We start from the raw sequence: 20,860 nt of genomic DNA on the forward strand, positions 1-20,860 counted from the left end.
ATAATTAAAAAATCTGCAGTCATTTAGCTTCTCAAAACATTTGTAAAGCAGACTGCACATTAGACAGGTGTGCAAGGCTGAAAGCTAGAAATATTGCTTAACCCAAAACCCCTCACCATAAATTTGGCAAGGCCCTCTGCAGAGTGAGATGTTATAAATGGGTAATTAACAGTCATAAGTTATACTTTTGACGTTTCGCTATTTAAAAAAGATTTTTTTGTTTGTATTCTTTTTGCAAATGCACCGCTCAGCGTTGATAATGAAGACGAAGTAACACCGACTTCGCCTGTTGCGCGGCAGCGTTGTCTGGGCGGGTGAGACTTGAGCAAAGGGGGGGCGGAGGCGCTGACTGGGTGCGAGGTGGAGAAGTGAAAGATTCTCTGCAGGTGTGCGGCAGCGGCAGCCTGGCAGAGCTCCCCGTCTCCCGTGGCCCGCGCCGAGCTCTGCTCGCCTCCCTCGCTGCGCGGAGCGGGCTATTTTTAGACCCGTCTCCTGACCTCTCCGCACAAGGCATCGGATGAGAGCGCGATGCCGAGACACACCAGCTATCGTGAAAAAAACATCGTGCGAGGACATACGATGTTTCCTTTAACGGTGTGTGTGTGGCACGGTTTTTGTGACACGATAACCGCACCCCGTGATGGTGACTGTAAATTGAGCGACGCCGCTCGGTTTATAGTGTGATAAAGGACCGTTTTAGATATCGGAGACAGCAGAATATCACTCATGTCGAATCAGAAAGTCTGCCAGCCACTGTGGGTCACTACACCTCTCGCCCAAAAACCAGTGCTCAGGAAGTTACGTTGGAGGTGGGCTGCACAAAAATTAACGCATAGCGGTTAACTCTCGAAAAGGTTTTTAAATTTAAAACAGTACTTGTACCTGGAAATTCACAGACGTGTCCTGGTACCGATACAGGCCTTTATTAATTAGCTATGAGGCTACGTAGACTAAGTGCGTTGTGACTCAGCTTTCACACATGCACTATCAACAGGTTTTGCCAGTAATTTTGGCAGACATGAAAAGGACAACTTACAGCTTGAAGGAAACAAAGAACTTGGCTGTAAACAAAATGGCTGTTGGCTAACACTTCTGAGTCATTCATTCACACAGCTTGGATGCTGGTGAATGAACTGATAAACACAGATATTACAAGAAGGAATGCTGAACAAATGAAGCCCGATCAATCCATGATTCACTTCAGCTGAATAAGTTTATTTCACAATTTACATGTACATTTGTAATTTAATATCTCCCCCTATGGGACAGAGACAGTCACTTCCTAGTTATCAGTTGTAATTACATTTGTTCTAAAAAATAAAAGATCTTGATTCTGCCTCATATCAGAAATAGGATTCACTTTTTTACACAGCTCTTGTATAACAAGAAACGAAGAGTGTTTCACTGCATCACATTACCCATGCAATGGATTGTAGTAAAGTACCAATTTATTTAAAAAAAGAGGATCAGAACCTGGCATGTTGACCCTAAATCCCAAACCATATGTGTTCAAGGCCATGGTTTAAAAGAAAAAAAAATTGTGATGTCATAAGTAAGGCCAGGCATGTTCTGTGGCCCAACATTTTAACCTCCTCAAGTAGTAAGATGCAAATGCAATTTCTTCAACAAAAACATAACATTCAATTTACCTGGACTACCCAAGTATATATGAATCGTTTTATAAAACGTTCGTACGTCACATATCTGATCACAAATTGCTTATGTAAGATGGATTAAATACAAGTCAGTGCTGTGATTTAAAATTTGACGCAAGTGTTTACCTCTAACTAAGGACCACAGACCACGCCTTTGAGCTATCCCTTGTGGCTGGTCAGCTGTATTGCAGATATAAGACCTTTCGTCCTGGGTTTGCCTCCCATTTTTCAGTTGTAGCTTCTGCCATGTAATTGCTAAACAATGTATTTAGGAAAAGGAAACACGTATTAAGCTGCATATACAGCAATCTGAAGGCATTCACGATGCGGAGCAATTGAGCTCCTTCACGTGTGCAAAATTTCACGGTCATTCGTGATCCATAGACGAAACGTGCATATGGCGCATCTACTACAGTCAACTACAGCGGCTATTGGTACACGTCATGGGGTTGCAAGCTATGCAGTCGGACTGCAGAAAAACAAACGGGGCCAAGTAACAAGGGTAAGAAAGGGCAGTATTGCATGCAAAAGATCACCCCCAGTATTACACTCTTAACTCTTCATACTCTCCATTCCATTCAGCCTCACATCCTGAAAATGATTAAAAGTGCCAAACAGGGTCTTTTTCAATTTATATGTACTATAACTCCCTTGACACTTTCACTGTTATTTTGTTTTTCCATATTCAAGCAGCCAATTAAATGAAACAATTAACGTGATGTTGACTTAAAACTTATAAGTACATCACTTGGCAACAACCGAACAGCATTTCCTATGTTTTAGGGGCCCTGATCCATCAATTTTGTTATAAGTCAGTGTAGTCCTATAAATTGGATATGTCAACACTACACTGAAATCTCAGCAATGTAAAAAGCATGGTTGTTCAGCTAAGCAATATCACACAATTAAGAGCAATGCAAAGTGGTACATTGCAAAAAAAGAAAGATAATAATAATAATAGTAATATTAATAATAATAAATCAGTTAGTTGCCATGGTGCAAAATACAAATGCCTAATATAAATACATGGCATGGGAAAGCTAATGTTTTCAAGACATCAATATTGCTGCATGATACAGGTATATACCTAAATGTTATTTTATACCTGTACAATCCAGTGAAGAACCACAAAACCCTTCATATGGTTATTTTTTCATTTAAAAAGTAGTTTGATAGTAGCACATGATTCTTTGCCACATCCACTGTAGTTAAAAATAAAAACATATATAAATAATAGTTGGCTACCAGCCAATGTTCAACATATTAGTAATCAAACACACCAGATTTACTATCTGGTTTCTTTTAATGTCCCACTGAAAACCATCTGTGTTGACTATAATTATCTGAAATATGCAAGGTGCTTTTTGAACACAAAGAAAATAAACAGGGGAAATATGGAATATAAGCCCCTGGTTAAAGCGTACTGCTATGGAAATCTTCCGTACATAAAATATTTATAGACACAGAATGGGTACATAAGCCTGAATTTCAATCAGTTTCCATCCATCGGGTTGGTCTCATTCAATCGCACGGATTAACTGTATAAATTCACTTGGACTGAGAAGCGCTGTCTGTGGGCAGTGCTTTCTCCATGCGTTATATCCTACAGTGAATAAAAACTTCATAATAGGTCGTAACACATTCATTTGACCTAGCCATAAAATCACTGTTATGCTCATAAACCTTCAGGGTATCAAATCAAATTTTGGGCCAGGTTAATACTCATTGGAGAACAAAATGTTATCTTAAATGCAAGGATTTAGATGCTTCTCCATGTGTTGTGAAACACATATTTTTTTAAAAACAGACTAATTTTGTTAAAAGGAGCTTGTAAATGAAACAGTCACAATAAGCCATTGGTGCTGTACTAGCATGCTCTAAAAATGTCTAGTGTTTTGTAATAATAAAAAAAGACAATGCATTTCTGAAGCAAAATGACACAACTGTATCATATAAGCTGCACTGCCTGCAGGGAGTTTGAAAAGCTTCCAGTTAATCTCCTGGTAAATGATGTACTCTCAGTTTGGTAACACGTCAAAAAAAGAAGACCTGTGTTATCTATGAACTGGCAGTGTGTTGGCCCCAAATCCCAGGTTTTTCCGGTTCAGTTCCACATTGAGGAGCAAGTTAATTGTACTGAATTAATGTCTAAAAATCCATTTTATAAATGGACAGCATGTAAAAAAATGTACAGTAAGTTACGGAAATCACCCCCCAAAATAAGGAGGTCTGTTAAGCAAAACAGGTAAGGTAAAAATAAATCCTGGCTTTGAAGCCGTAGCCAGTATCCCTCCATGTGAGGCCTGGGATATCTTCCCGTCTGAAACGCTCTTTGGGAAGAACCCGCAGTCCCACACAACTCAAACCCCCCTATCGTGCCTTTAAAAGCTGTACACCACAGATGCTCTGTTCCACATGGCGTGGCCTACTCTGCATTCAGACGCTAAAACAGCAGGGCCCCCTCCCCCATCCCCCGTCCCCCCCTCATTCCCCAAACCGTCCTGTCAGCACAGGGACCGCAGGGCGATTTCGCCGGGCTCCTGGCCGGCGTTGACGAACGTGACCTGCGCGTCCTTAAGGGACGTCCGGTTGGCAGTGGCGGGGTCCGTGTAGAAGCGCAGCGACTGGCAGCGGCTGCAGAGCACCGGGCCGACGGGGAAGGCCTGGCGGTCCCGCAGCGGCGCCGCGCCGGCGCTGGCGCTGTGGCGGAGCTGCGTCCTGGCGGGCCGGGCGGGCCGGGCGGGTCGGGCGGGACGGGCGCCGGCAACGGCCGGCGGCACCAGCTTCATCTCCTCCACCCGCTCCACGCCGCCGTTCCTCTTCACCCTGAGGAGGCAGGAAGCGGGGGGGAGGGTGTGGAGAGGTAGGGTGGCACTCAAAAGAGTGAGAGGTTAGGGCGTGGCCACTCAAACAGGAAGTGGGGGAGGTGCAGAGGTTAAGGGCGTGGCCACTCAAACAGGAAGTGGGGGAGGTGCAGAGAGCTTAAGGGCGTGGCCACTCAAACAGGAAGTGGGGGGGGTGTGGAGAGGTTAAGGGCGTGGCCACTCAAACAGGAAGTGGGGGGAGGTGCGGAGAGCTTAAGGGCGTGGCCACTCAAACAGGAAGTGGGGGGAGGTGCGGAGAGCTTAAGGGCGTGGCCACTCAAACAGGAAGTGGGGGGAGGTGCGGAGAGCTTAAGGGCGTGGCCGCTCTCCAGAGAACGCTCCCGCGACCATCGATTCGGCCGGCCCTCTCTCTCCGACTCGCCCGCTTGTCTGGGCTTGCATCCTGCCCGTCTCTACGCGCTAAAACAAACTTTCTGACGCCCCTCCCCCCCCACGCTTCCCTCTTCCCCACTAATTACACCGTTGACATCAGCCTGTCAGCGAGCCCTGATCAGATGTGAAATTCAGAACAGGTGTAAATTTCAACCGAGCTGCATTAAACGGGATTTTCCATCGCAGGGAGGGGAGAAAAAAGGGACTCGGCTGCGGTTGTTTACGAGACCAGATTTTTCCATCTAGCGCTCCGCGCAGCAGTTGGGTTAGACATCCAGGCCCCAGTCATTTGCATCCTCTTTGCTCGCTCAGCCATGGTGTCATCAGGGAAAGGATGCAGCGCTAAAAAGCATAATTAACTTTAACACTGGATTACTGGATTTAAAGGACAATATGCTGGTGCTGAACGGTGCCTTTTCTTTCTCTCTCCCCCCCCCCTCACTAGATAATGCACATTGTAGCACTTGAGCGAAACAAAATTAGCCTTTATAACCAGAGGTTGTCTTTTCGAAAGGGGAACGATAAGTACACACATGCAAGTGCCACCACACCTGCTGCAATTACTTAATGCGACATCGGGTCTGCGTAGTAGAGGAAGAGAGGGGCAGAAAAGCGTAAGCAGTAAACAGTAAAGCGATTTTTCACCTCGTTCTGTGGAGGGAAATTTAACTCAAAAACAGTGCGAAAAAGCATGCACGGTGGATTTGTGTTTTAAACTTCACGTTCACTAATCTGCTCCAATACCAACAAAGAAATTGGGTATAATTCTGGGGGGGGGGGGGGGGGGGGGGGGGGTGGCCATGCTCAACTGCTGTGCTCCAATGGTGTGGTTGGTCAAAAGTGTGATAAAGCCTTCTTCATCACTAAAATCACCAGCTCCTCTTTGACCAAAACTTTCATCAGGGTGATGTGAGGGAGATAACACCAAATCATCGCATATTCCCATTGGTCACAATTAAAAAAGGCCTGTCTTCTATTGGTCAGCTGCTGGCTTTACAGGTCTCTACTGGACTTTATTGGCTCTTCAGGCACACCCAACATCTCATCTCCCTATTGGTCTATTTGTTGATTTTGTATATAAAAATTTCTCACTGGTTTTGCATATAATGTAAAACTGACAGGATTGTACATCACACCTGATGGAAGCCCCAAGCGAACTGGTGTTTTTACAGGTAAAAGAGAGACCCCCTCATACGGCTGAGCGTATGAGGATCTGCGGGTTCGGCTTGCTGCTCATGCACCTCAGTGCGCCGGCAGGGAAGTGAGGCGGGGCTTGTGCCACAGATCCCAGAGACTGGGGGGGGTGTGGAGAGGTTAAGGGCATGGCCACTCAAACAGGAAGTGGGGGGAGGTGCGGAGAGGTTAAGGGCGTGGCCCCTCAAACAGGAAGTGGGGGGAGGTGCGGAGAGGATCTGCGGGTTTGGCTTGCTGCTCATGCACCTCGGTGCGACGGCGGGGAAGTGGGCGGGGCTTGTGCCACAGATCCCAGAGACTGAGCAGATGGTCAGCTCCCAAAGAACCTTCTAACCCTCCCCGCTTCCTAACTGCAGGAGTTCCCAGTGCCATAGTGTAGTCCGTCATTACTCACGGGAGGGCATCCCCAAAGGCCGAATATTACATCACCGCGGCACTACCCTTGGTCACGCCACTTAATGAATATTCAAAGGATGGAACGTCAAATAGGAACATTTCAGCCTCAGTCAGCAGAAAGACACACAGTCAGTGTTAAGAGTACACAAGCTGACCGCCCGGTTAGTCAAAAGCGTTGCTCTACTCTAATAAGGACAGAGCCGGCAATGGATGACCCCTGACCTTTGAGCCCCACCCCCCCCGCCCTCAAGCGGTTCAGCGTGTTAAAGAACATGCCGCGGTAACAGAGCGCCTCGTGTGGGCGGAGTCTTGGCCGGCGGCCTGCTGAGCCCGCGGGCCTCGTCCTCTCAGTCCAAACGTCTGTGGACGGCCCGCCTCCTCTGCCCCTCCCTTTCCCCACCAGCCAATCGAAAAGGCTCGGTCCCGGGCAGAGCCCTCACCGTGTGACCGCTCGGGTTAAATTTGGGAAGCGAGGCGTGCCGTAAGACACGCGATGCTAAGAAGCTGTGGCACGGAGAGGCGTCCCCCATCGTGAGCCCCTCCTGACCTGGGTCACGATCGCCGAACGCACACCACGCTAATAACCGGGAAGTGAGACCTCCATTTTCTCAAACGTTCTCGGTCCTCCCTGTGAGAAATACTCTGGAGCTGGAATGCAAACCCAGTGTTTTACAGCCGGTGATTACTTTGTGTCCGCTGCTCGATCCCCCCCAAATTCACTCCGAAGAAGCAGTCCACATCGGTGTAATGCGGCAAACGGCAGTAATTTTGAACCCCCCTTTTTCAATTCGAGGATAAACAGGAATAGCGGATTACCATGATGCCACACAATCTTACATCATCGCCCGAGCGCTTCACAGTCAAGCCAATTACGCATGCAGAGATTATGATAGGTATGAATTTTCATAACTATCACTGCTGTGGCTATTGTAATTTCATGCACGGGATACCAGGGTCCGTTCACTTCTGTCAGCACAAACAAGAAAAAAAAACAAACAAACAAAAAAAAATACACAATTTTATTTCCAGTTCTTCCTCCCGATTTGTTTCTTTTTTCGCTTTTGTGAAAGGTCTTAGTTGACATAGCTAGATTAATGACTTGTTACGCACACAGCTTAAGTGATTACATTTCTGTGGTTCCCAGAGATCCCTGCTCTGTTTTCATATGGCCATCTGCTTCCCCTCCCTGTGTGCAGCGCTCTTGCCCCAATGAATTTCCGCCTCAGCTATATAATGGCATCAATTCATATCCCACGTCACGTCATTATTTTCCTCTCAAATGCGCTGTCTGATCAAATCCCTTCCATACAGTCTTACATTATCCAGGAGGGAGGGACTGGCTGTTCCTATGTGTTGCATAACGCATCGAGTCGGTTACAAACATTGTACCTTCCACTGTGCCTGCGTTGATATGCTTGACCTAGTCCACTGCATTGATTGCCATGTACTTCATTCGCAGCTGGCGAAGAGAAGGGGAACCAGTGCTTTTACGCTTGAATAATGCACTTTGCTGATTGGTCACCCTTCGACACCGAGGTCATCGGTTGTTTTAAAACGCTTCCGCTTGTTTTATAGCTGTGGCAGGCCTCGAGGGCCTCGTACATCCTGGTTTTATGGCGACTTTGCGCCAAGCGGTAGTTCAGATCTTGAAAAGAGGGGATTTTTTTTGTTTGTTGTCGTCTTGTTTCCAAAAATTAGGAGTGTGAACTGTGGGTGATATGCAGGTGAAACAAATTAAAAAAACTATTTTAAAAAAGCTCTAAAACCAAACAAAACAAACATGGAAATTTAGAGTTGATATTACTACATCATGTGAGCCATTGTTGTCACAGCACTATGTCTGTGAGTCTTTGGTAAATTGCGATTTATTCTTCCAAGCTATGGGTGTAATCCTGTTCTTTGTACTGGATTTGTTTTGTGTAAATATTCTAATATTGTGATTCTCTTTTCAAATTTGGGCACTTGAGATTCAAGCATGGTCCGATTACACACAGAATTGTGGAAGTGATCAAAAGCTTCACATGCCCAATATGGCCGCCAGCATGTGTTCGCACAAATGTGTACTGGTCCAAACAGTCGAAGGGCCAAGAAACTACAAAACTACAAAAATGTCTGATTTATAGGTTATGGACTAATAACACCACCATATCTGAGGGAACACAGCACTTCAGAAACAAAAGATTGTAAAAATATTTTACGACAAAGCCATTCGACCGTCCAACCCTGCAAACCCTGCAGTCTCTTCTGGGCCCAAAGACATTGTTTTTTTTCTCATAACTTTTATATTTCATAAATGGCACCCATGTTGTTGCACTCCTCTTAGAAACTATGATACACAATATTCATGTTGTCTGATGAAGGCACTGTATAACATATCATCCATCATCATTTATTTATACTCAATATCTATTTCTATACATCTCAGCATCCCGATGGGGCCTAAAAGCATGAACTCACTAAGCAAAAAACCCCTACATCAATAAATTCAGCTAACACAGCCAACGCAGTTCAGTGCAGAATGTATCGCACTTCTTAATGTCATGGGGCAGAAAAATTGTAGGGCATATGTTACGATGCTCTCCAATATGGCTTCCCAACCCGAGGCGATACACACAAATTTCCATAAATGTAGCTATCAACGTAGGCATACTTCTCAGGGCAAAAATGAATCTGTGTACAGGGGCTGACAATGAAACCGTGGACATGGACGGACATGTTGCCGGCTCGTCTCAAGCCTGACTGTAAGTTTGCCTTGGTGTGCAGCGAGTGATCACATCCCATGGCCCCTCAGACGGAGCTCTGAGCTTAACTTTCATGGGTGAGCGGAGCGCTGAGCTAAGGAGAGAGCTTCACCCTCACCTAATTGCTGTTTTCAAATCTGGACATGTGACCCGCTGCCAGAGGTCCAGGCCGCAATTACTCCGGGAGTGTCAAAACAAAGGAGAAGTTTAAGCTAAGTGAGGGACCATGGCTCAAAGGCCTGGTGAATTAATGGTGAACTGGCTTCAAAATATCAGCAGGATTAAAACAAGAATCTTTGTTCTCCAATGAGTCAGTATGGGCTTAACGTAGCTATCTTTATTTTTTCCCAAACTCCATTGTCCTGGTGTGGCTGTCTGGCTTATGCAGACGGCTCTGTTTACTGCGTGTTTGCTCCTGCTGAAAAGCCTCCAGTAATCGGTCTCACAGTCTCGACGCTGTGATTGACTGGGGAGGCAGGGAAGGAAGAATCCCCCGTACAGCGTGAGATCCCTATCAGCACAGCCCTGCCAATCACAACTGCTGCCAAGTCATCGCTGCGGAATTACGCGTCCAAAGAATGTGGAATGTAGAATGGGTTTTCTTTCCTCTCCAAAATTCTAAGTCAGCCTTCTAGAACTCAATTGCTTATCATTTCCAGCAGTGATTGTTGCATCGTTAGAATGTTCAATTGAGAACATTCTAATCACATGTTCGTGACCTCATACCTTAAAGGATTAAGGGGAAGCCTTCTGCCAGAGGTGTCAGATTAACTGGGTCGACTGCAGTGACTTTCTTTGGGTAAATACATTCAAGTGAACAGCCAAAAAAATGAACAAACAAATAAACATATTCAAGGCTTGATTTGCTACGACCTTTAGCATGCGCAATACCTTTTAGCACAAGCAAAACCAATAACATGACTAATGATTGGTCATGGTATTGGTTTCGCAGCAATCATTGGTTGCGCTATTGGTTTTGCATGTACTAAAAGGTTTTGCACGTGCTAAAGGTCAAAGTAATTCAGAGCCTCAATCCTTTAAAAAAAGAGTGCGGATGTAAGCGGAAAATGATAAATATGCAGATCTGGGAAATGGTCTAAAAATAAAATGTGCTCCAGGCCTTTTTATTTGTGGGAGACATAGGATGGATCTATATCTATAAGCGGCTTCCATTTACCTGCTCATACCTTGACAGAGGACGATGGAATGGAGAGCGGACTCAACCTGAGAAAGAGAGGGGAGCAGAAATGAGACAGACAGGGGAGGACGAGCGTCCCGTTCTCACGCCCGTCACTGAGAGGGGGGCGCACAGGAGGGGCTGGTGGGACTGCGCCCAAGAGTCGGGGATACAGTTATCCAGGAGGCGGGGCCAGACTGGAGAGGGATATGTCATTCAGGGTCATAGTTATCCAGGAGGCGGGGCCAGGCCCAAGATGGATATGTCGCTGGCTCGTCTCAAGCCTTTGTGCAGCAAGTGATCACACTCCACGGCCCTTCAGACGGAGTCTGTGAGGAGCCAGAGGTCGTGACCCCCCTGCCCTCTGCTGAGCACGCCGCCTCAGCAGCAGAGCGCACAGAGCTGGCAGCTGCCATGTGCTGGCAGGCGGGCACCTGCATGCCCAGAGGGCGGGGTTTATTAATGATCCCTCCCATATAAACACACACACACGCATGCACAGACACAGACACAGACACACACGCTCACACAGACACGCAGGCACACGCGCACACACACGGATACACACACACACGCAAAACAAGGACGACACGCTGAACATATGGACATAATGAAACGCATAAGGCTGGAGGTATGAGGGAACTCCTCCATGGAGCCTCCTTGTGGAGGTGCTGATGAACTCAGACAGTGAGGTCACTGGGGAAAGGAGGCTGGAGGAGGCCCTGGGGCCACTTCAATCTCCTGCCGGGTGGAACGCGCTGTCCCCTCTGGGGGACGTGGAGACTGCAGGGCAGGGTAGTTGTGAATTGGAGCTTATGTCACTGTTTATGCTTCCGTTTAAAACCCCCCAGTTCACCGCATGCCGTTACTATTGTTGTGGTTCCTATAGTACTACGAAAAGCCTGTTACGCAACACCACAGCTGTTTTTGCTTGGGTCACTTCCAAGATTTGATTTATGTCAGCCTGTCATTTCGCGTACCACAGTACACCAACCCTGCGAAACATACAGTGGCTCTACTCCACCTGCTTTAACTGCAAACTGCAAGGTCACGTTCCTCACCTAGCTCACATTTAATTAATCCACACCTGGTAAGGTTCAAAGGTGAACTAAGAGTGCGATATGGGGATCCCTGGGAATCAAATCTACATTCCTACAACACACATGCCAACATTGCAAACAGCCATCATAAATTTCCCCCCAAAAAAAAAAAAAAAAAAAATAAATCTTGCATTAAGTAGGATTAAAAAGATGATGAAAGGGTAATGCATTACACAGCTGTGCAGTTGGTGGGCTGGAGAGTATCGGTGTTGACGCTGACAACTCCGTTTCCCAGCAAGCACAGGGAAAACCCTGCAGGAGCCCCAGGAATTCCATCAACATTTGTTTTTAACTTCGACCCACAATGAAATCCAGTTTGTGCTTTTTTTTTCTTCAAAAACAATTTTAGCAGTCATCAAAATCGGCTCTCGAAAAAACTGTAGGTGAAGAAACAATAAAAACCTGCATTTATTGGTCAGAGTCAGAGTCGGATATTGATCGAACACCGGCCCATCTTCTCTCCTGAGAGCTTAGCTGTGACACAGGGACATAGATTCCCACGGTTTGTCCCGATAACTACAGTAACTCCCCAATACCACGCTGAGCCACAGAACCATAAACACATTTTTACAGCATGAATAAAGTTCGAGTTTTCATATTCATACACAGCCATTTAAAATGTGGCTTTTGCAATGCTGCCAGCTCTGAAACCACGGACAATCAAGATGTTGTTGATGAATCTCCACACAAGAGGATAAAACGGGGTTCACACCCCATCAGGAAGCAGGAGACTACCCTAGCTATGTGATGAACACTAAATACTACTACTTAACTATAAGTAAGCAAACAGTACCTGCATATGTCTTCTATATATCACATTATATGTACACAGTCCTGTCATATCAAACCTGCTTACTGTACCATATCTATTCTGCGATGTCTACTCTGTTGCCCTGCTCTAAATGCTTAGTTTTAGAATGGGAAATAGACTTCTGGTGCTGTTTTAACCAGTCAAACAAGTCACCTCATGACATAATCCTTTAAAATTATGCAATGTATCAATCTCATTGTAATGCATATTATACAGTTTTGACATAGCTGTTCCTTTAGTGCACCCAATGGCTGATAGAGTAGGGAGAGGATTTACAATGTGTCTTTGCAAAAATAATGAAAACATAGAAGAAAGGAGAAAGAAATAAAGAATACTCAATACAAGTAAACTGAACAGAGCTGAACAGAGCTGTTGGTCTGAAAAATTTCACAGTCTCCCCTGTCCCCTATTAGAAACAATTACCCATAAATTTCAAGAACTCTAATTAGTATTACTCATATCGCCTTACAGATAAATAGCTGAAAATTAAATTGAAACAAACCTTCGAACCTCTGACCTCAGAGGCAATGACTATGTGTTGCTGCGGTGTAGTTTCATAGTGAGTCTGCGGAAGCTAAGGGACACTTACGCCCTCTTTGTGACGCGATACCGTTGAATAATGTAGCGCGCCAGGCAGCAGCGCCGAAGCGCTCTGCTTCAGGGGAGCGGCTCGGTCGCCCGGTCCCTCGCGAGGCTGCGCTGACGCGGAGCGGCGGAGGGGAGGGACTCACTGTTTCTCGGCCGCGTCCCTGTCGTCCAGGAAGAAGAGCGCCGTGGCGAGGAAGAACATCCCCCCGAGGATGATGACGAAGGGGCAGAGCATCAGCGCGTAGCCCAGACTGAGGAACTGCCACAGGGCGGAGTGGGCGTAGCTCTTCTGCAGCGCGTCAGAGATCTGACCCAGCGTTACGCACACACACACACACACACACACATGCACACACACACATACGCACGCCGCACACACACACATACGAACACACACACACACGCACACACACACACACACACACACACACATACGAACACACAAACACACACACACATGCACGCACGCATGCACACACACACATACGCACACACACAAACACACACACACCACACTACACCACGCACACACCACACACACACACAAACACACATGCACACACACACAACACACGCACACACACACAAACACAAACACACACACACAGCATCACACAAACAACGTACCCTCACACACACAACATAAAAACACAAACAAAGTAAACGCAAACATACGCAAACCACAATAGGAGACACACAAATCACCACACTCATGCATGCCGCATGCACACACGCACAACCACACCAAAACAACCGCACCGCTACACACACACATACGCACGCCGCACACACGCACACACACACACACAAACACACACATGCACACACACACATACACACGCACACACACACAAACACAAACACACACACACACATGGACATCAGCATCAAACAACAGTACCCTCACATATTCATATTTCCATAACAATCATAAGGAGGAAACAAGACTTATAGAGTTATATCTGGGTAATAACATAGTTTCTGTTGTTTCTTTTTTTAATGAAACCCACAGATAGGGAGTGTAGAATATTAATGCAAATGCGGACTTCCCCGCTTTCCCTGCATGGCCTGCGGTCGCTTTGCAACACTGCGGCAAAACCCCGGCAGATAACGAACCGTGCGCTTACACACATCGAGCCGCTCGGATTGGGCGGGCCAGCCGTGGAAAACGCTAAAATATTTATCGCCATAAAACACACGCTTAAATAATTCATCATGTGTCCATAACCTTCATTGTGGTTTGAGGTTGTTCTCCGGATCCCCATTTGGAGAATTAAGCCTACAGGTTGTGTTTAAAAAATCTACATGTCCCCAGGATATGCTGGTGGTGGGTGAAGTCCTTTGCTCCTGCAACTTAAGGGCTATTCTGAATAAAGGGATTGGAGGTGATAAACAGGAGTTTTGTCACAAAAACCTTCCACATCCCCTCCAAAATACAGTGACTACATTGAAAGAAGACTTCATGCAGTGGGAAATGCTTGTAATTAAGTCTCGCTGTGAAACATTTCACTTCACCACTATTTATAGCCACAAGTAAGCACTACGATTTAATCCTGCTCATTCTTTGGTTAGTTCTTTTTTTGCAGTATACATCATAAAACCGTTTATCGCAGCGCTTTCAGCGAATGGCCCCGTTTGACATTGAGTGGTGAATCTAACCGAGAATCAACCAGACAGGGAAGATGGACGTGCAAGCGATGGTCCATAATTCACTGGACTATTAATTCACAGTAGAAGAAAGAAAAGGCACCCGTGATAAGAGAACTAACTCTCTGGGTAATTCCAAACACCATGTGACCCGATTAAATTATCTGCCCAGGCTTATAAGCGTGCATGTTTATCAAAGACCCCTCTGCCCAGCCTCTACACTCCATCTTTCTTTTTTCACACGGTCTCAAATTAGCAGAATATTACAGCAGCCGAATATTAATAATCGGCCGGGGCAACCCAGAGCCTTGTCTCGCACGTTGCCGCGGTTACTGCACGTGAGCAATGAGACCTACTTTCTCTGCTTTGCTTGGAAAGCCATTCAGCCTCTTTGGTTTTAAGGGGGTTATGAATCTCCACTGACCTCTCACAGGCCTGCCTGTGAGTGTGTCCGGGCGCGTGCTACAGCACTGAGACGCATCGTCACCGCCATTTTTAATCCTCGTGTCCGGCCCCAGCAGCTACGGCAGAGTTATGTTATGTCCATTACTGCACGTCCGGCGGCAGTGTAGCATGGTGGGTAAGGAACTGGGCTTGTAACCGAAGGGTCATAGGTTCCATTCCTTGAGCAAGGTACTTAACCTGCACTGCTTCAGCATATATCCAGCTGTATAAATGGATGCAGTGTAAATGCTATGAAAAAGTTCTGAAAAGTCACTCCGGGTGAGAATGTCTGCTAAATGCCTGTATTGTAATAGTATCAGGTTTCTCTTTTTTCCTCAGTAATAGTGCAGATTATGTCAGCACATTCTTAGCCATGGGCAGGGCCGAGGCCTACGATCAGGGATTTCTACAGTTATTTTCGAACGTATTCCAAATTCCGTCTTTCAGAAGACGTGCGACAGCGGCGGTCACCTTCCGCAAACTCAAAACGCGGCGGTGTCACGACGTTCCCCCGCCGGAATATCTCGGCCTACATCGGCATTATAAATACCGCGCCCCCCCTCCTGCCGCCCCTCTGTCTGTCTGTCTGTCTGTCTGTCTGCCCCGCGTGAGGCGAGACGGCCGGCGGGCCGCCCCGTGCGCATGCGCACCTGTACCTGTCGGACCGTTTAAGAGCGAGACCCTGCGACTCATCGGCGGTGTAATTACTCAGAGCGGCCCGCCGGCGGGGAGGCGCCGGGCCGAGCAGCTGCTGGGTCAGCGCGTGCCCCAGTTTCACAGCGGGATCGGGTCTCAGTGTGTCACACCGGCAGCTCACGGGCCAGCTCACGGAGCGCAGAGAGCTTCTTTTTTTTCCAAAGGCTTTCACATCCCATAAACAAATCAACCCCATCTCACAGGGCTTCATATGATAGCTGGCATAACCTTGGGCAACAAACTACCTTCAAGGGCAGCGATGGCTTCATACATGTTGGCTGGGACACGGACTAAAATGCAATCAGAGGGTGCGATTACAAAGTCTTGCTATATACTATATATTGAACTTTTAACTTGGAATATTAATTTGTTTAATATTTGTGATATATTTTATTTTGTATGTTATATGATATCTATCTAATAATAAAATCCTTTCAATGACAGATCCCACATAACTCCTTAAATCATTCATAAGCGCCTATTTATAAATACCTGCATTGGCACTATAACATTTGGAATTTCATGTTAGCTTCACCAGTGAAAGGAAAGATTACATAGCACACCCTGTGCCATGGCACTCTATATCAATGGGCATGCATGTTTATGTAGTTTTTATGACGGTGCAATGTAGCCTTTTGGTATGACCCTTCATAATGTGTTATCTGTTAATAGTTATGGCTTATATGAGGAGCAGACCTGGGTCAAACACATATTTGTTTTGGATTCAAATACTTTTCTACGCTTTACTGATTTTGTCTGGTGTACTGGAAACAATGAAATACTCTCAAAAAGAGCAAACCTCACCTTCTGGTCATATTGACCAGCTTAATTACACCAGGCAAGATCAATAGAGCACAGAGAAGTATGTTAATCCAAAACAAATACGTATTTGGCCCAGGTCTGATAGGGAGTGACTCCAAGAGTGGGAAGAGCTGGACATGGTACCATTCTGAAAATATACATAGCGACTGAGAATCGGACCATAACCAGGGAAAGCAGCTTGTGCAACAAAAAAAAAACAACCGCTACGTACCAAAAAAAAAAATCACTTCAGAGAAATCATGCAGCTGACAAGAGTTAGCAGACGGTTCGGTGGCAGGAATTGAGGTGCGTTTTCGGTTGTCTCACCAGACCAATCAGGTAAGGGCTCCCAGCATCCCCCAGTATGTGCGAGGTGAAGCTCTGCAGGGCCACGGCAGTGGCTCTCCGCGTCGGGATGACGACGTACTGCAGGGCGGGAGAGATCACAATTACGATGTAACCGTCGCGTAAAAGAGAGAGTCGGGAGTCAGCGGCCGCCCGCTCAAGGGTGGCAAAGCATCCTGGGGGTATTCGGCAGGGCGAGGTGGAAGAGCACCCCAAAAAACATCTCTACGAGCCATCAGGACTGTCCTGAGCTGGTACCTCGTCGTGTAGCATACAGAAACACATCCTGTCTGATCTGAGCCTGGTCTTTTTTGGGGTAATTATACTCGCCAGTATACCTCGCGCGCAATAGCTTGGCTTCTCTGACAGTTACACGCTTAAAAGAAAAAAGGGGCGAAAAAGAGGAAGTCTTTGTTAAGTGTTTCACGCCTAAGTCGTCCAAGCTCTCGTCGAGACGAAGCGCGGGTCGCGCCACTTACCATCAAAATGTCCGCCGTAATCGCCCAGTTTAAAAAGAGCAACGTCTCCCCGATGAAAATGCAGACCTGTGAGGAGGGAGGGAGGGAGGGATGGAGAGATGGAGAGAGAGAGAGAGAGTGAGTCTATGCTCTACCTTTGCTGTTTGTTGATACAGTATTACACGTTTTTTTTTAAACGAAACCAATGTCTTGGATTACATCATATTTAAAGATGAGTTTGAGTAATCATAGAGTATACCCAGACAGTATTCTTTAAAAATTAGCCATCGTGCACTTTGGGTGGGCGGTGCTTCAAGTTTGCGTCGAAATCACATCTTGCAGGCAAGAGTTTTCAGGGAACTGTCAAAGTGAAATTAAAAGTGAGCGTGGCGAAATCACGTCTCGCTCATTAAGGAATGACTCATCGTCGCTCTCAGTGAGTTTCGGAGAGGACATTCACCGCGTTTAAGCACCTGGAATATTCCGAGACTGTCGACAGTCGGGACGGAGCCACACAGGAGCCGGGCTTGTGTATCACCCGGATGACCCAGGCGCGTTCAGGCGCGCGCCAACAACAGAAAAAAAGGCGATAGGAGGAGGAGAAGGAGGTCTGAATTTAAAACAGATGTCCGACACATCTGGCTCTTAATCGTCGGCACCTGGAGGATTCCGGGTGGGGGGGGTCTGGCTGGGGGGGGGGTTATTGGGGGGTGCTGGCTGGGGGTTAACGTGCCTTCTGTTCCTCACAGTACGGGGTGGGGGGGGTGAATGGCGGAGAGAGAGAGCGCAAAGGGCCAGGCACCGAACCAGCTCCCTGTGGAGAGCGCTGAAAACAGCCCCGTCAGGCTGCCAAACGCAGGCCCATTTAAACGCAGTGGCATGCCCCGAACGACACGCCCATCTGCTCTGCCCACGGGGCGGCAGTGCAGTACAACGGGTAAGGAGCTGGTCTTGTAACCTGAAGGTCACAGGTTCGATTCCCCAGGTAGAACACTGCTGTTGTACCCTTGAGTAAAGTACTTAACCTGCATTGCTTCAGTAAACAGTATATCCAGCTGTATAAATGGATGCAATGTGGAAAGTTGTGTAAGTCACTCTGGGTAAGAGGGTCTACTAAATGCCTGTAATGAATAGACTCCTTCTGATGGCTTGGGTTCAGAGTACACAGTTTTGTAAATTATAGTGTGGCACGATACACTAGAATTGACTGTCGTCAGTCAAGCCAGTTGCTGACAAATTCCAGAAACAAAATCTGTGCAGAAACTTTTAGCCGAGCCAAGACACCTTTTTCAGAGACTTGTTTGTGAGGCCAAACACAGCAGTCCTCCAGTCGCTGTCCGCAGCAGGTTGAGCAAGCCGCAGAAGTACCGTTTAAAACCTTCTCTCTGTCTCTGACAGGTTAAGTCTTCCCACTGGACACGGGACATAAAAAGTAGGGGGGTTTTTTTGTTGTCTTTATTAACTTCGTCCCAATGTGTGTTACCGGGCCGCTCCCTTGCTTTGATTCTGACCCAAAATGAGATTGCGTACCGCGTCGCTTTATGTAACACCGAGGCTCCCCGCTCAATGTTTAATGGGCTTTCTAAAAATACCCGCGGATATGTGAGACTCCCATAAGAGCTCCTGCGAGCTGGCGGGTTGGCGGGCTGGCGGACGCGGGCGCGGGCGCGAGGGGCTGCACCATCACTCACGTAGGCTCCCACGATGCTCTTCTTGGCGGCGACGAAGATGAAGCAGATGAAGATGGCCGAGCCCAGCATGCTGACGGCGCACACCAGCGGGTCCGCCCTCTCCGTCTTCTGCCGGCACAGGCGGGTGGAGGCCGCCCCGATCAGCACCCCCAGGAAGCCCGTCACGCAGGTGATGGCCCCGAAAATCAGGCTGGTGGGGGGGGGGGGGGGGAGTCAGGGGAGGGGAGGGAGTCAGGTGCCAGGCAGAGACAGTAATTTAATATTTACAGTCAGTTATGCAGTAAATCCAGTGCCCTTCAGTGCGGTGGCATTTCTGTGTGTATAGCCTTATAAGACCGCGCCCCCTTCCCCCCCCCTCATCCCATCCCACCTGCCAAGCTTAACTGCCCTGTCCACACATTGCTTACCATTACCCTTTGCTGTTAAGCAGATGGACCTGTGTGTGGGAAGGGCTCAAGTAGCAGGTACCTGTCTCTGTACCTGTGTGTTAAAAGGCTCAGGTAACAGGTACCTGTCTCTGTACCTGTGCGTTGAAAGGCTCAGGTAGCAGGTACCTGTCTCTGTACCTGTGTGTTAAAAGGCTCAGGTAGCAGGTACCTGTCTCTGTACCTGTGCGTTTAAGGGCTCAGGTAGCAGGTACCTGTCTCTGTACCTGTGCGTTTAAGGGCTCAGGTAGCAGGTACCTGTCTCTGTACCTGTGCGTTGAAAGGCTCAGGTAGCAGGTACCTGTCTCTGTACCTGTGTGTTTAAGGGCACAGGTAGCAGGTACCTGTGCGTTTAAGGGCACAGGTAGCAGGTACCTGTGCGTTTAAGGGCTCAGGTAGCAGGTACCTGTCTCGGATGCTGCAGGGCTCCTCGGTGCAGGGCACCGCGGTCTTCTGGACCACCTGGGCCCGGTACAGGTACTGCGGGATCCACATGCCGAAGGCGCCCGTGGCGAAGGACACAGCGGCCGAGGCCAGGGAGGAGAACACGTAACTGCGGCTGCGAGAGGGAGAAAAATTATATTATGATGTTATTATTATTATTATTATTATTAGTAGTAGTAGTAGTAGTACTAGTAGTAGCATTAGTAGTAGAAGTAGTAGTCATACTTTTATTATTGACAATTGTATTATTATTATTATTATGATTATTATTATGATTATTATTATTATTATTAATAATAATAATAATAATAATAATAATAATAATAATAATAATAAGAACAAGAAAAAGGAGGAGAAGAAAAATACAGCAATGCCCCCCAACTAGAAGGAAATAAATAAAAAAAATCTGGAGGCTAGTCAAATATCTAGAGGACAGAAAGTTCATTCAGCGTTTATTTTTCACACAAAAGCAATGTCGGCTGACATTTTACACATTTATTTATTGATGGAGTTATTGGGCAAAGCGTCTTGCTCAAGGTGTGCTGCAGTGTCCCAGCGTGAACCCTCTGGCCCCTGTTTCCCAACCCCATTCCAATCCCCCATCCCCCCCCCGTTTCCTCTCACTTTTTGGCCAGGGCCTTCATGTCGCAGGCCCAGGTGGTGCGGGCCTTGAGCTGCACCCCCAGCTGATCGGCGCTCCCCCTCTTGGGTTCCGGAACACAGAAGAGGATCAGGGTCCCGGCTGTCATCCCCAAAACTGGGGACACCTGCAAAAGGTAGACAAAAAATAAAAATAAAATAAATTCCTCAAGTCAGTGCCAGTATCACAAATGCTGAATTTTAGACATACTGCACATGTCAGTCATGGGACATTAAAATGTCATTTCCATCCATATTTTTGAAGCACATCTGCACGCTGCAGAATTTCTTTCCTCATTTTTCTTTAAGTTGCACCTATATTGGCTTCACATCAGTAGTTGGCTCGAAAAA

General features: G+C 47.0%; 1 protein-coding gene across 3 annotated transcripts in view; it reads right to left on the reverse strand.

Annotated features, from left to right (window-relative positions):
* Positions 1-1,194: 1,194 nt before the first annotated feature.
* Positions 1,195-20,860, reverse strand: part of LOC135235534 (sphingosine-1-phosphate transporter SPNS2-like) — a 62,422-nt gene continuing 42,756 nt past the window's right edge. The window contains exons 6-13 of one of the 3 annotated variants that reach the window (XM_064301090.1): positions 20,495-20,637; positions 19,833-19,985; positions 19,002-19,191; positions 17,332-17,397; positions 16,835-16,933; positions 13,063-13,226; positions 10,421-10,467; positions 4,403-4,481 (exon numbers count right to left, since the gene is read on the reverse strand). In XM_064301090.1, coding sequence (XP_064157160.1) covers positions 10,425-10,467; positions 13,063-13,226; positions 16,835-16,933; positions 17,332-17,397; positions 19,002-19,191; positions 19,833-19,985; positions 20,495-20,637 — 858 coding nt within the window. In that variant the 3' untranslated portion in view covers positions 4,403-4,481; positions 10,421-10,424. Of the gene's footprint in view, positions 4,482-10,396; positions 10,468-13,062; positions 13,227-16,834; positions 16,934-17,331; positions 17,398-19,001; positions 19,192-19,832; positions 19,986-20,494; positions 20,638-20,860 lie in introns of those variants that run through there. The other 2 variants (XM_064301088.1, XM_064301089.1) reach the window with 2 other exon arrangements.

The sequence above is a fragment of the Anguilla rostrata genome, chromosome 12 (assembly GCF_018555375.3).
Source record: "Anguilla rostrata isolate EN2019 chromosome 12, ASM1855537v3, whole genome shotgun sequence".
In the NCBI taxonomy this organism is placed as follows: domain Eukaryota; kingdom Metazoa; phylum Chordata; class Actinopteri; order Anguilliformes; family Anguillidae; genus Anguilla; species Anguilla rostrata.